At 36.5% G+C, this 15,285-nt stretch overlaps 2 protein-coding genes across 2 annotated transcripts; one reads left to right on the top strand and one right to left on the bottom strand.

Moving 5' to 3' along the window:
• Positions 1 to 7,598: 7,598 nt before the first annotated feature.
• On the bottom strand, positions 7,599 to 9,155 carry LOC129099419 (complement C1q-like protein 2). Its single transcript, XM_054608654.1, has 3 exons — positions 8,912 to 9,155; positions 7,999 to 8,130; positions 7,599 to 7,882 (listed from the first exon to the last, which is right to left on the bottom strand). The coding sequence occupies exons 1-3, from the start codon at positions 9,153 to 9,155 to the stop codon at positions 7,599 to 7,601; spliced, it is 660 nt and encodes a 219-aa protein (XP_054464629.1).
• A 1,417-nt stretch (positions 9,156 to 10,572) lies between these two features.
• Positions 10,573 to 15,174, top strand: tprg1l (tumor protein p63 regulated 1-like). The gene is made up of 6 exons (XM_054608413.1): positions 10,573 to 10,958; positions 11,175 to 11,266; positions 11,849 to 11,899; positions 12,012 to 12,137; positions 12,478 to 12,631; positions 13,171 to 15,174. The coding sequence occupies exons 1-6, from the start codon at positions 10,731 to 10,733 to the stop codon at positions 13,363 to 13,365; spliced, it is 846 nt and encodes a 281-aa protein (XP_054464388.1). The 5' UTR covers positions 10,573 to 10,730; the 3' UTR covers positions 13,366 to 15,174.
• Positions 15,175 to 15,285: the final 111 nt, after the last annotated feature.

Genomic DNA, 15,285 nt, shown 5'->3' with positions numbered 1-15,285 from the left:
TGTCATATGGTGTAAAAAATAACCTAGTTGTTCATAGCAAGAGTGGTATGTGCCAAATAACCCATAGAAAATGTTTTGTTCTCTGACAATCATTTCTTTTCCAAGGGGCTTGCATTTGCTGTCATAGTTTTTTTTTCCTCATTATTACGCTCTTACATATTTGATTTCAGAAATGTGTGTGTATGTATTTATTTTTGGTTGTTTTGTCATGACTGGAGGAGTGAAAATGAAGGCATGTCATTTCATCCCTCTTTTCTTGATACTGAAGGAATGAACTCCAGAACGTGAGGGAGATTCTGAATCTCTTTTGATGCGTTAGTGTGCCAAAATGGAAAGAACCCATGAAATTAATTGTTTTTATTTATAGTGAAAGATAGCTGTAGTTAGCTTTAGATCCTATTTGGCAATGTATCGTCCTGCAGTGTTTAGTTCTTTTCTGCTTTCAGTTCAACCATTTTACCCAGTATGCTGAATGCGTCTTGTTCGAATTGGTTCAAGTATTATGTGCGGTCAAACTTGGACAACTTTCAGAAATGTCACATTATTGAATCCGACTAGTTTCTACCACATCAAGCTCCCTTTCCCCTCTGTTTTTCATTTGATATATGTAGTATAAACCATGAATATTCTTTTTAAAATTAGTTGTCCTATATTACATCAAGTCTAACACACTCAGCAAGTCTGAATGAACATCTAGTCTTCACTGCACTGAAGCAACAGAAAAGCTGGTCATGCACGAACGAAAGGAAGGACTCATTAAACCAAAAAAAGGTAAACTTAACCATAGATAGTGTTAAAATAAACATCATAATTATGCTGGTTTGTACTTTCAAAACATGCAGAACAATATCTTCATTTTTTTATTCTGGTCAGGGAAAACAGAAGAACTTGATCATGAGTTTAACTTTATATTCCCTGATATTCTTCTAAAATCATAATAAAATCTCATTCCATTTGGTCTACTAGGTAGCTGTGCCTTTGAGGGCATGACTCATGTGTACTGTAGATAACTGTAGATAGCTGCAGGAGCAGGGGGGATGAGCATTGTTGATAATTGTTGCCTTGGTCCTCCCTGCGTACTGGGACTCACAGAACTAGGCCTGATGCTGTATTTTCAACTAGTACTTAAACCATATGGGTCCAAGCCATAAATCGATCCGGCTTAGGTCTCTAGAACGTAGAACGCAGATGCATTTTCATGCATTTGCATAGTTTCACTTAAGGTAGGTAAGCAGCTTAAGCTTGACATGGAGAGATAAGAAATTTCTGGAACAGAAGCACTGTAATTTGTATTCACAACAGCAGGTGGTAGTGTGATGCTGATGAGGACTGCTGCATCATCTCATTTTTTCTAAAGACAGAAGTCTTTTTTAAAATAATTCTACTGAATGAGATTTCATTCATGATAAACACATTGTTTTCTCAAGTCGTGGTTATAAAATGTAAAGGCTTGGGTTGCTAAGTTTTTAGTTTAGGTGACTATATGTAGTAATTCATGTCATGGACTACTGTAATAAGTACGCGCTGTGTAAAGCAAAAGAATTGAAGGCATTGAAGTATTCCATTTTGCCAACTTCAGAAAGTATTCTGGCAGATGGTCGCTGAAATATGTTTCAGCATAATAGAACATGGTTGCTGTTTTCCCCCACTGTTACAGGAGAAAGTAAAAATATACATATTGTTTCTTTTTAACTGTATAGTATTTTAAAGAATGAAAAACAATGGTGCATTTGTCTGAAGAAAAAAAAATCATTGAAAAAATATGGGTTTAAATGGATGGTGCTTGTTTTGTTTGAATCTGAGTTGTATATCGCCTATGTTATGTTTATGGAAAACAAAAAAAGATATTGTGCATGACGTGTTTAGCAGTCATAATGATGTCCATTTGTGAAATGTGTATCAAATCAAAAAATGAGTAAAAAATTTAAGAAAAAAATAAATCCGTAGATGCACTTATTGTACATGTGGTTAGTTTGGTAGGTTTGACTTCAAGTTCTTGACTGCCTTACAGATGTTTGGGCAGGTGGCTCTGAAAGACATTAGAAAAGAGTTGAGGGAGAAGACATAATGAAAAACAATACAGGATTGTAGAATAATATTGAACAATTCTGAAAATTGCAGTTCTTTTGATGCTTGTGATTATTGAAGATGTACTTTAGAGAAATTTCATTGAAAGATATGACTCTGATGTTAATTCTGTAGAATAGCAATGTATACCAAATGTAATCTTTCCAATGCTATGAAGAATTTATACATGAAATTGATATGCAATAAAACCTGTGTGCTTTTTAAATTACATTTCAAATGTGTATTTGTGAGCTGTCAGCGTCTGTCAGGTTAGGAATGACAACTTTTTTGTTTTATGTGTAGAAAAGTGGGTGCAAAACAAGCCCAGACAAGCGCGGTGAGGGTTGGGGATAAGGGTGACAGTGTCAGCGTGGGAGGCATCCAGACCAGACCATCAAAGTAATGGCCCAAAGCCCCTGATGTGGCAGCAGTGCGACTTAGAAGTTGGAATCCCCAACCTGAGGTGCAGGCCCAACTAAATTACTTCATTGTTTGTATAGTTTATTTGTATGAAGCTACTTGTTGAAAAGGGCATAAAAAAGTCTTAGTATAGTAAAGTGAAAAAAGTATTGAAAAGTCATACAATAAAATGTCAAAAAACATTATAGTATGTTTGAGAGAGCCCGACCTGTCCAGGGTGTACCCTGCCTTCGCCCATTGACAGCTGAGATCGGCTCCAGCCCCCCGCGACCCTTAACTGGATAAGCGGTTACGGAAGATGAATGAATGTTTTAAAGAGTAAAAAATAATCATTGGTATAGTTTGAGAAAAGTCATGAAAAAGTCACAGTATAGCATGTGGAAAAAGTCATAGTGTAGTATGTCAAAAAAGTACTAAAAAAGTCCTATGGTAGTAAGTCGGAACAAGTCTTAGTATAGTATGTCGATAAAGGTCATATAAAGCCATGATTGGTATGTCCAAAAAGTTGTGAAAAAGTCATAGTGTAGTATGTCAATTTCTTTTGATAAAAAGTCATAGTATAGCATGTCAAAAATACCGAAAGTATAGTATGGCAAAACAAGTAAAAAAAGTTACAGTATGGTTTATTGAAGTCATGAAAAACTCAACTTATTACACATGAGAAAAGTCATAGTGTAGTACGCAAAAGCCATAAAAAGTAATTGTATAAGATGTTGGAAAAAATTCATGAAAAATACAGTATATAGTTTGGCATGTCAAAACAAATGATATATTGTGGAAAAAAGTCATAGTGTTGTAAGTCTAAAAAATCATAAAAAGTCATAGTATATTATGTAAAAAAAAGACATTATTAAGGCAAAAAAGTTATAAAAAGTCATAGTATAGTGAGCTGAAACAAATCATAGTAAAGTATGTTGAAAAAAGTAATTGAATAGAATGTCGAAAAATTCATGAAAAATACATACAATGGTATGTCAAATTGACATAATAGTTCGTTAATAAAAGCCATAAAATGTCATAGTATAGTATTTTGAAAATATAGAAGTATAGAATAGTAGAATAGTATGTCGAAAGAAGTCCTAGTTTGGTATGATGAAAAAAGTCGTGAAAAAGTCATAGTATAGCATGCTGAAAAAATCATAAAAAAGTTATAGCGTAGTATGTCGAAAAAGTAAAAAAGAAAGTCATAGAATTTAGTTTTTTGATAGCTTTTTTTTTAAATGTCATAGTTTAGTATGTAGAAAAAAGCCATGAAAAAGGCATAGTATAGTGTCGAAAAAAGCCTTAGTATATACGTAGTATGTGCTAAAAAAAAGTATTTAAAAGTCATATTGTAATAATAATGAAATCGTCATAGTATAGTATGTCGAAAAAAGTCATGAAAAAGTCATAGTTTAGCATGTTGAAATAGGGATGAAAAATTAATAGTATATTATGTTGAAAAAAGTCAGAACAGTATTTCCAAAAAATTAATAGTAAGTATTTTAAGTAGAAAAAACTCATGAAAAACTAATTGGACAGTACGTCAATAAATGTCATAAAAAGTCTTAATACGGCAGTTAGAAAAAAGTCACAGTATAGCATGTCAAAAAATGTATAAAGTCATAGTATTATATATTGAAAAAAAGTATTTCAAAAGTCATAGTATAGCATGTCAAAAAAAGTCTTGAAAAGGTCAAAATATATTATGTTGAAAAAAAGTCATACTGTGGTGTGAACAAAAAAGTCATCAAAAAATAATTTTATAGTATGTGTAAAAAAAGTGATAAAGTCATATATACAGTAGATATAAAAAGTCTACACACCCCTGTTAAAATGCCATGTTTTTGTGATGTAAATAAATGAGACCAAGTTAAATCATGTCGGAACTCTTTCCACCATTAATGTGACCTATAACGTGAACAATTCAATTGAAAAACAAACTGAAATCTTTCAGGGGAAAAAATAAAAAATAAAAAAGTAAAATAATGTGGTTGCATAAGTGTGCACATCCTCTTATAACTGGGGATGTGGATGTGTTCAGAATTAACCAATCACATTCAAACTCATGTTGAATAGTAGTCAGTACACACCTGCCATCATTTAAAGTGACTCTGATTAATCCCAAATAAAGTTCAGCTGTTCTAGTAGGATTTTCCTAACATTTTCTTAGTTGCATCTTACAGCAAAAGCCATGGTCCGCAGAGAGCTTCCAAAGCATCAGAGGTACCTCATTGTTGAAAGGTATCAGTCAGGAGAAGGGTACAAAATAATTTCCAAGGCATTAGATATACCATGGAACACAGTGAAGACAGTCATCATCAAGTGGAGAAAATATGGCACAACGGTGACATTACCAAGAACTGGACGTCCCTCCAACATTGATGAAAAGACGAGAAGAAAACTGGTCAGGGAGGCTTCCAAGAGGCCTACAGCAACATTAAAGGAGCTGCAGGAATTTCTGGCAAGTACTGGCTGTGTACTACATGTGACAACAATCTCCCGTATTCTTCATGTGTTTGGGCTATGGGGTAGGGTGGCAAGACGGAAGCCTTTTCTTACCAAGAAAAACATCCAAGCCCGGCTAAATTTTGCCAAAACTTACATGAAGTCTCCCAAAAGCATATGGGAAAATGTGCTATGGTCTGATGAAACCAAGGTTGAACTTTTTGGCCATAATTCCAAAAGGTATGTTTGGCGCAAAAACAACACTGCACATCACCCAAAGAACACCACACCCACAGTGAAGCATGGTGGGGCAGCAGCATGCTTCAGGCTGCTTTTCTTCAGCTGGAACCGGGGCCTTAGTCAGGGTGGAGGGAATTATGAACAGTTCCAAATACCAGTCAATTTTGGCACAAAACCTTCAGGCTTCCTTTAGAAAGCTGAAGATGAAGAGGAATTTCACCTTTCAGCACGACAACGACCCAAAGCATACACCCTAATCAACAAAAGCATGGCTTCACCAGAAGAAGGTTACAGTTCTGGAATGGCCCAGCCAGAGCCCAGACCTGAATCCAACTGAACATCTGTGGGGTGATCTGAAGAGGGCTGTGCACAGGAGATGCCCTCGCAATCTGACAAATTTGGAGCTCTTTTGCAAAGAAGAGTGGGCAAATATATAAATATCAAGATGTGCCATGCTAATAGACTCCTACCCAAAAAAACTGAGTGCTGTAATAAAATCAAAAGGTGCTTCAACAAAGTATTAGTTGAAGGGTGTTCATATTTATGCAACCAGGTTATTGTAAGTTTTTTAATTTTTATTTTTCCCCCTAAAAGATTTCAGTTTGTTTTTCAATTGAATTGTTCACGTTATAGGTCACATTAAAGGTGGAAAAAGTTCGGACATGATTTATCTTTGTCTCGTTTTTTTACATCACAAAAAACCTGGCATTTTAAGGGGTGTGTAGACTTTTTATATCCACTGTATGCTGTAACAACAATATCTGTATAATAATTATTATAGTAACAAAACATTTATAATAATATTTAATATAATATAGGTCTTGCAGTTCTTGTGCCTTGTCCCGCCTTGAACCACTGCTGGGGAGTGACATTTTGGTTTCTTTGATTGTTAATTTGTAGTCATTATTCGGTTTTGTGTTGTTTGGTAGCCGATCCTGCCCCGACCTGCACAGACCAGCCATATAAGATACTCTTGATAAGCAATATGAATGAAACATTTGTATCGACCTAATCCAAATAAATACATAAAAAAAAAATTAACATTATACAATAAAAAAATAAATAATAATAACTTAACATAACAAAAAAAAAAGACATAGTATAGTGTGTTGAAAAAAGTGATAAAAAAGTAATATTAAAGCATGTCGAAAATGTCATATAAAGTCATGGTAGAGTATTTTGAAAGACGTAATCGTATAGTATGTAGGAAAAAAATCATTAAAAATCCATTGAATAAAAGTAATAGTATAGTAATTAATAAAAATATGTCATAAAATATCATAGTAATTAATAGCAAATGGATTAAAAATATCCTAAGAGTGGTATTTAAAACTTCATGGTATAGACTAATAATGTTTTAGAAAATGTCATATAACAGTTGTTGCGTAGAGTGGATATTGGACCCAAAAGCACAACTCGGACAGAAGTTTGCAAGCTTTATTTAAGAAATGCCTTGTGAGAGTTCAGCCTGAGAAGAAGACTGGCAAAGCAGGCAGAGAATGGACCGGAGGCACAGGACAATACAAGATTATACAGAGTTCAGGTTAACACAGGGATTTAACTTACTAAACCTAAAAACTTTCAGAGTGAGTTCAAAAAGGGGACCATATAAGAAACATTACATTATTATTCTGCTCTTATTAGAGCGGCTATTTACTACTCTAATAATATGTATCGTTTCTGTCATATGAATTGACTATGTTGTACATTGACATGACATATATTGCATATCTGGCCATTCTTGGAGAGGGATCCATTTTCTGTTGCTCTCCCAGAGGTTTTTTCCATTTTTTCTTTGTCATTAAGTTTCATACACAGGCTAAATACTGTAAATATTAATACGAGACTTTAATTTGCTGGTACTGATACAGTATTCATGTTTATCTAGATAATTATAGGTACTTACAAATAAAAAGCTACTGTATGATGCATTTAAAGGAACAACGGGAATGTCCCCTCTCACATTAACAGCACTAGACCGTTCAAGTTTCTCTAGAACAAAGTAATAAACAATCAGACAGTAAAAGTGAGGTGGTTTGATTGGATGGTGTGTTAATGCTGAGCAAGTCTGGTGTTTATCTTGATCCAGGTGAAGATAGAGTTGTTTAGAATTTCCTAACAGTGTGAGATGAGTCATGGGATTATTGAACATTTACACAAAATTCTAATTATTAATTAATCTAACTATTACGGCACTCCCTTGATCAAATATTAACAAACATCTGGCACAAGTATTCCCTCACTGTCTATCTCTGTTGATGCAAATCCAATAAGACATGCGGATGAAAAATGTATTCACCTTTTCTTATGAAAAAGATTATTGTTGTTATGCAGTATTGTCAATCAGCTTTCATATACAGAAAAAAATTATTACATTTTCTGATACAGGGCTGCTGTGTGCACAACGATCTTATAAGTGAGGAAAACAAAGACCTGTTTTTCTTTTACATGGTGAAAAGCAGATTACCACTGAAGGTGCTATGATGATTTTCATTGTCAAATATTCTTGCGTTCACCCAGAGATTCAAAAACACAACATCTCCGATCTCCAGAAGCAGCGTGGCGCCATTCGCAGAGTTGCCATAGTAGGACGGCTGATGCTCATATGCAATAACAATATGCTCTCCATTCTTGAACAACACAGCACTTGAAGGATGTGAAGTATGTCCATGTGCACCTATGTAGAACTCAAAATGGTAGGCTCCTCTTACTGGTGCAATGAAAAAACCTGTGGGAGAGTTATTGTCAGTGAATGTTACTGGAGAATAGTCCGTATATTATCTGGTTGAAGCACACATGGCAAAAAAAGTCAAAAGAAATATTTAAAATTGTATATTAAAGTACCTGTGTTTGGGTTGTAGGCATTTCCGATGTTTGTGAAAACGTTTCTGAAGACCAGAGGAGTGTGTGCGTTAAATGGTCCAATAGTTCCTGAGCCTGAAGCCAACAGAGATGCTGAGAAAGCCACCTGTTTGACTGAGAAAGAGAGAGAAACGCATACTCATTTTAGAAAATGATGTTATACCAATGTGATGGTAATAATGAGGACATTGACCATGAAATTAATGAGCTTATTTCTAAATTCAATATTGTTGTCGATTCAAACACACCATTCTGTGAATAATCATCATATTTAAATTATCTATAACAACAACACTGTTCAAAAAGCTAAGTTTGTCTTACCTTCATAATCTCTTTTCAGAGCCTCCACTTGGTTTTCTGTGCCATTTGTCCTGGCTTTCATGTCGATCAGCTCTGCTGCCTGTGCTGAAATAATATAAAATAGGTGCAATGTGAAATAAATTATTGTCCCCAATAAAAACAATTTTTTACAGTTAAAAGTATTTTCACTGAAAACATGGATATTGTTCAAATAAATTATTTAATACTGTTCAGAAAAAATTGGGTTCCATGTATTATTCAAATCCTGTGTAAATATAGGTAGGAAAACCAGTCTTATACTGTTCTTATTGTCTGTAATATGTTATATTAAATAAACTGAATTGAATTGAATTGAATTATATTGTTCTTATTGTCTCTGATATGTCATTTTGATTCAGCATTGCATAATATAAACATCTACCTTTTAGCTGTTGCTTCAGCTTGTCCAACTCAATCCTTTGGAACTCCAGTTCTCTCAGCTTGGCTGCATGTGCTAAAAAAAAGGGAAGGACATACTCTTTGTAAAGAATATTTTGGACTGTTCTGTAATAAAGCAGTGGTTCGTACTGTCTCACTACCTAACATACTACCGTACCTTCATTCTCTCTTTGTAAGTGCCTCATCTCCACCTTCTGTTCAGCCAACGAGGCGCTTAACTCTCTCAGTACAGCATTGATGTCTTGTGTGCAGGTCTGTTGGTGGTCAGAGACATTTGTTGGTTCTCTTCCCTGGGATTCAGTTTGCTTTCCATATGCAATAATGTTGTTGTCAGGCTCTGTTTGAAGCTGAGCTGCGGAGAGAGAGCAGATCAGCAGCAACAGTGCAAAACACATCGTCATCTCCATTCTCAAAGTGGCAGTCTATGTATCTAGTTCTACTCTGTTATTTCTGAGTTAATCCCAGCCTTAAATAATGTCCTCTGCTGATAAATCATCACTGGAAACATTTATCAGAAACATGTTACCCTTTTGATAACAAGTATTACTTGTAGCCCATTATCTGGAAAACAACACTGAGACACAATCCCTCCAATAAAATTATCTTTTTTTACCTGTAAACATTAAAGACACCATGAGATTTTGTGACCTCCCTGAGGTTGTTAAATTGCTGAGATAAGCAAAGGCTTATCAGAAACCCAAGTTAGAGGAGTAATAAAGAAAAATGTTCTCTCTTTGCTTCCTCAATAAACCGGTCAACCAGTCATGTGTGCAGTTTATGTGATCTTCACCACAGCCTCAATTTCCCCAACTGACATTACTGACACACACACACACACACACACACACACACACACACACACACACACACACACACACACACACACACACACACACACACACACACACACACACACTCCACTCACCACGTGATTGCTTGTTGCTTTTAGGTAGTATGCTTGTAATCGTATACTAGATGTTTCTTGTTATATGATATTGATTCTTGATCAGTATTGTTCCGATAAATAAACTCTGTTATATTTTAAGGAGCAGTTTTCTGTGATTATTTTGTGCATATGTGTTGTAGTAATAGCTTGTTGTGATAGTCAGTGCTTGGAGTCAACCCTTCACTGTTAAGATAAGATAAAATAAGATAATCCTTTATTAGTCCCGCAGCGGGGAAATTTACAGGATTACAGCAGCATAGATATAGTGCAAACAACGTACATAGTAGAAAAAACAAACAAGTATTTTAAATAAGCAAGTAAGAAAAATAAAAAATCCACAATAACTAAAACAAATCGTATAAATACAGACAGAATGATTACTCTATGAATGTAGAATAGTACCTTAACTACTGACATTTTGAGTGAACACTAATTTTGAGACTTCATTCACTGTTTAGTATTTGGTCCGTGATCCCCTGGGTGGTGCTCCTTTATTATTAATATACGTTCATAATCCTATTGATTATGATACATAATTACATGTTTTATACTTACTAATTACCAAGCCTGCTCCTGTCAGATCCCAACACTATTATTAAACCCTTCTAGCTTAAACTGGACATGAGCCAATAAAAACACTTAAGCAGGCTGAGGGTGTACGACTAAACATGAAGACGTCATAACCACACAATCATAGGTTAATAGGATGTGTGAAATCAGAGTGACAACCGGTCAATTCAGATTATTTAGTCTCTTATTTAGTCCTCATAGAACTGACCCTTAAGAAAAGGGTTGTCATCCACTCAAAACACCTGTTTCTGTAACGAGCACCGTCAGAACAGTGTGCCCCTTTAAGAGGAAGGAAATGAAGGGGGAAGTGAAGCAAACAGGCACTGCTTCCTCGTAGCACTCACAATCAAAACAGTGTCCGTGAGCGATGGGTGAGTCTGCACCTCCGACACGACGTGGTCTGATCTAAGCTCTGCCCCGCATTGTCAGGGACTGCTCCCCGAACATCGCTCGTCGCACCATGCTTCAGCTCAACGACACGCTGGAGCCGCAGAGTCCGGGCGTTGCGATTCTCCACCACGCAGACACCGAGGAGGGGGTCGAGGTTGCCTTCACGCCGCCGGAGGCCGGACGGAGCTTCGGACACGGAGCCTCCGTGGCCTGCTGCCCCCCGTTACAAACGCTGACGCCCTTCCATGTGCACAACCCCACCATGCAAGCAAAAGTGAAGGACTATTTCGTGTTCAGGGTAAGTGAGTCGACGCCACAACCGATTTGATTTGCTTTCAATTATACTGTATGTCAAAGTAGCCCTTTTCAATACACTCATGCTCTTGAACAATAATTGTGATGAATAAATGGGACCACTGACAGAGCCCTGCTTGAATAGCAGTGCATTGTCAAAGCTATTCAGTGGGAGAGATGGGTGATGCTGATGTCTCCTGTTGTGTGATGCTGATCTCAGCCAGGCACCATTGAGCAGGCTGTGAACGACATCAGGACTGTGGCACTCCCTTCTGAGGATGGAGAGGTGCTCAGCGTCTGGCTGCTGGCAGAGTAAGTATCCCAGCAGCATTTCACTGGTTTATTATCAGCCTGAAACATGGGGAAACATACTTTCAGACCCATCATCTGTAGATTTGTTAAACCCGCAGAGAAATGTTTTTTTTTTACAGTGAGCTGTCAGATTTTAAGGATCTTGTTTTCACTCTAGCTGCTCATCCGTATTTAAATGTTAAATGATAGTAAATGGGAGCCAAAGATTTGGTCATTTTCCCTGATTATCTTGTAGATTTACAGCACCAGTCAAAAGTTTGGACACACCTTCTCATTCAGCTACTTTGAAGAATCGAAAATCTAAAACATATTCTGGTTTGTTGAGCATTTGTTTGTTTACCACATAATTCCATATGTGTTCCTTCATAGTTTGGATGTCTTCAATATTAATCTACAATGTAGAAAAAATAAAAATAAAGAAAACCATTGAATGAGAAGGTGTGTCCAAACTTTTGACTGGTACTGTATACATTTATCTTTTTTTAACCTTGCAAAAATGTTGTAGGCCAAGTTTCGAATTGTGCTTTACAACTGTCAAAAACCAGCTGGCCAATTTGTCAATTTTGTGTCGATCTTCTGCAGAGTTGACCACTGGAACAATGAGAGGGAGAGACTTGTGCTTATAACTGATAGGTAAGTCAAAAAGTATACTTTGTTGATCCAAATGTTGCAGGAAATATAAACACAATATGACATTTGACATTGTATGTCAACACAATTTGACGTTTTTTGGTCGCCTGGACAGGTCGCTTCTGGTGTGCAAGTACGACTTCATCAACCTGTTGTGTCAGCAGGTCGTCAGGATCTCTCTCAACGCTGTAGACACCATCTCAGTGGGCGAGTTTGAGTTCCCACCCAAATCCCTTAACAAGTATGCCAGCCTGTTTTAGTCTGACAACAGCAAATAAGTATTTAGATTAGGTATATTAATGCCAGTGTAAAAATAGGAGAGTAATCTTTGAAACAGCTTAGAGTTTGAAGGTTCAAGTTATTTTTTGTTGGTAGTGTTATTGTAATTTTTTGTTGTTAAGTTAGTAATAGTATGCTTGATTTATTTTAAATTTAATAAATTATAGAGATTAAAAGCCGGATGAATTCAGATTTTTTTAAATGGGCTCTCTCTCTAAACATACATGGCTCAGCTTGGTGACTTGGTATCTGGCTGATCCTTAAAATCCCAACAGCTCTTACATCCTTGTGCTTTCCAACAGGAGAGAGGGCTACGGGATTCGTGTCCAGTGGGACAAACGTCCTCGGGCCTCGTTCTTAAATCGCTGGAACCCCTGGTCTACAGACATGCCCTACGCCACCCTCACAGAGCACCCCATGGCCCACGCTGATGAGAAGGTGGCCTCTCTCTGCCAGGTATAATGTCTCTAATTCAATTAGACTAAAATTAATTTTGAGTCATCATCTCATTATTATTTAACATTTTAAAAACATCAGAAGATTTGAAGCTTAATAAAAGGTAAATAAGGTACTTGTACATGTTTAGTTTTTTTTTGTTGGCCTCCTGCTTATTTGACAAAACAACAATGGTAAAAAACAAACAAACAAACTGCTCTAGCAGTCACAGTCCAACTGAGAACAATAGACTGACTAATTGAAAATAAAAGTCACCCTTGAGAGAAAGCCAGTTATTCATATAACATAAAAACAGTGTAGGCATGACTTTGTTTATGAACAGATATTTTGCAAAGTTGTTGTTTTTCTTGTTGGCAAGGCAACGACAACAATATTCCAGCTCTCAAGTATATCCATTATTCCACACTTGAGAGGAGCTCCAGAAGATGTTGCTTTCATTCTAGACATTGCGTGTTACAATAGATATAAACTAACATAATTGATTGGAAGTCTTTCAAGGGGTGTTTTGGTTTCATGTTCTTTTTCTTTTACTTACCAAGATGGACAACTTCAGGACCCAGCTGGTGCAGGCAGTGAAGAAAGCCTATAAGGAGCACCCCATCCCCGGTCGGGCTAACGGTGTCCTGATCCTGGAGAGACCCCTGCTCATCGAGACCTATCTAGGCATCATGTCCTTCATCAACAATGAGGCCAAGTTGGGCTACTCCATAACCCGTGGCAAGATTGGCTTCTAAAATCAACAGTTTCTCTAAATTACAACAGAGTTCAACCCATGTGTCTTTGTTACACTGCGCTGCCTGAGGGAAGCTGTCGCTCTACTACGGTGTAATGCGCAATCTGTGTGTGTAAGTTGAGCCCATGAGATGTCCAAAACTCCTTCAATTGGTGTTACAGACAAGTGGTCAGCTTCTCTTGGTAAATAACTCGCAGCTCTGCATGAATTGTCTGTTTTTTGTTGTTTTTTCCTTCAAAGAGTTGCTCGTAGATCTGCCATATCCACCAAAGCCTGCAGGAGTGTGTGCACATGTGACATAAGTTTGAGAGAAAGGAGAGAGCACATCAATGTATCACTTCTGTACTTATTCTAGATTGAGCTTTTGTAGTCTCATGCTCATTGTTTAACTTTTAAATGACAGACTGTCAAAAACAATGTGAAGTTAGATTCTGGTCGAGGGGCGTTATTTCAGGGATGTGCTTTGTTTGAGTTTGTTTCTAAAGCAGAAAAAAAACTGCCGGGAGTAGAGCAGTGATAAATACAGTGAAACTAAAACACCAGCCAAGAGTATTTTCCATAATTGCTACTTTAATATGGTTGGAAATGAAGGATTGCATTATTCAGATCACAGGGCCATAGGGTAGCTTCGCTGAATGAAATAGCCGCTGATGGATGGAGGGATTCAGTTTCAAGGTCATTTTACATGAATATTATAAAAAATGTTACCAACAGGAAAACTGTTTCAGGATCTGGGCTCCGAGCTCAACTGTGTTACTTATGAAAAAATAACAGCTATAATGCACTCGATTGTCAATGAAAATTGTTCGGTGGAGATGATAAACTACATGTTGTGACTCTCCTCTCTTATTGGCCAGTGTTCTCAGTCTCAATGCTTAAATTTGTCTATTCATGTCTTTGCTCAGAGTATCGATCTCACGTACCACATGGGGAGCTGCATTAGCTTCTAAAGCTAAATGTTGTGTGTTACAGATGTTTTATGCAACATGAACTGTTGTTATGTTTGTTAGTAAGTTACCTTAAATGTCTTGCATTCATTTGACATTTGCACTCAGCTGCATCACTCTTTGCAGTGGGAATAATCTATGGGTTACTAAATGAAATTCATGCAGACAAAGCTTTACATTAACCACATACTGTCTGTATGTATCTTGTGAACAGTTTTTTTTTTTTTTTTTCTTAAATTGCATACTATAATATAATTGTTGTACTACCAAAGTTTTTAATGCTCAACAATGCCAATGAATAATTGTGACACAAAATGCCATTTTCTGGTCTTTACTTTTGCATGTTTCCTGCACGTTGAGTTTGCATGACAGATGCTTTTTGAAGGAATATCTTCAAATAGATTTGTAAATACTATTTGGGTTTTATTTATCTGCTGTTATTTTGATGCAGTGAACTCAAGAATGCTTCTGGAAAAAAAATATTTAATTGCCAGTTGTGAATATTTTAATTGAGATTTTAACAAGAGATTAGCAACTCGATAATGCAATCATGTGGAGGCTATACAAAGGCTGGACTTATTGCTCTAGATATTTGTAGCACAGTAGCCACAATGGAGAATAATAAATGCCTACATGTTCTTGTCAGGTCCTCGGCTCTGCTCATTGTTAAAAAGTGCATTTACATTATATTTAAACGGTCAAGGACATCAACAAAGTGATTAAGACAGTTCAAGTGTCTGTACAATTCAAGCTTTTAGAAATAGGACATCATACAGACAGATGATGCTTCATGGCCAATTAATGCAGCTCTTACACATTTAGAACAGCCTGGGCCAAGTACACAAACTTTTTTGATAAACTGAAAGATTTAGATGTACAAACTTTAGCAACTCACCTTAAGGTGTTATTTATGACAAAATTTATTCAAAATAATAACACAATTTCAGGATAAAACACATACAAAATACTCAAGT

Source organism: Anoplopoma fimbria, chromosome 12, assembly GCF_027596085.1.
Source record: "Anoplopoma fimbria isolate UVic2021 breed Golden Eagle Sablefish chromosome 12, Afim_UVic_2022, whole genome shotgun sequence".
Classification (NCBI taxonomy): domain Eukaryota; kingdom Metazoa; phylum Chordata; class Actinopteri; order Perciformes; family Anoplopomatidae; genus Anoplopoma; species Anoplopoma fimbria.
Note: the sequence above shows the minus strand (reverse complement) of the source record. Positions and strands in the feature narration are given on the sequence as shown.

Excerpts from the sequence above, each read along its gene's own strand:
- LOC129099419 (XM_054608654.1), bottom strand. The coding sequence starts at position 9,155 with ATGACGATGTGTTTTGCACTGTTGCTGCTGATCTGCTCTCTCTCCGCA. Across the intron at positions 8,131-8,911 it reads CTTACAAAGAGAGAATGAAG|TCAAACAGGTGGCTTTCTCA; the intron begins GTACGGTAGTAT and ends TCTCTTTCTCAG. Across the intron at positions 7,883-7,998 it reads TGCCTACAACCCAAACACAG|GTTTTTTCATTGCACCAGTA; the intron begins GTACTTTAATAT and ends ACTCTCCCACAG.
- tprg1l (XM_054608413.1), top strand. The coding sequence starts at position 10,731 with ATGCTTCAGCTCAACGACACGCTGGAGCCGCAGAGTCCGGGCGTTGCG. Across the intron at positions 11,267-11,848 it reads AGCGTCTGGCTGCTGGCAGA|AGTTGACCACTGGAACAATG; the intron begins GTAAGTATCCCA and ends GATCTTCTGCAG. Across the intron at positions 12,632-13,170 it reads AGGTGGCCTCTCTCTGCCAG|ATGGACAACTTCAGGACCCA; the intron begins GTATAATGTCTC and ends TTACTTACCAAG.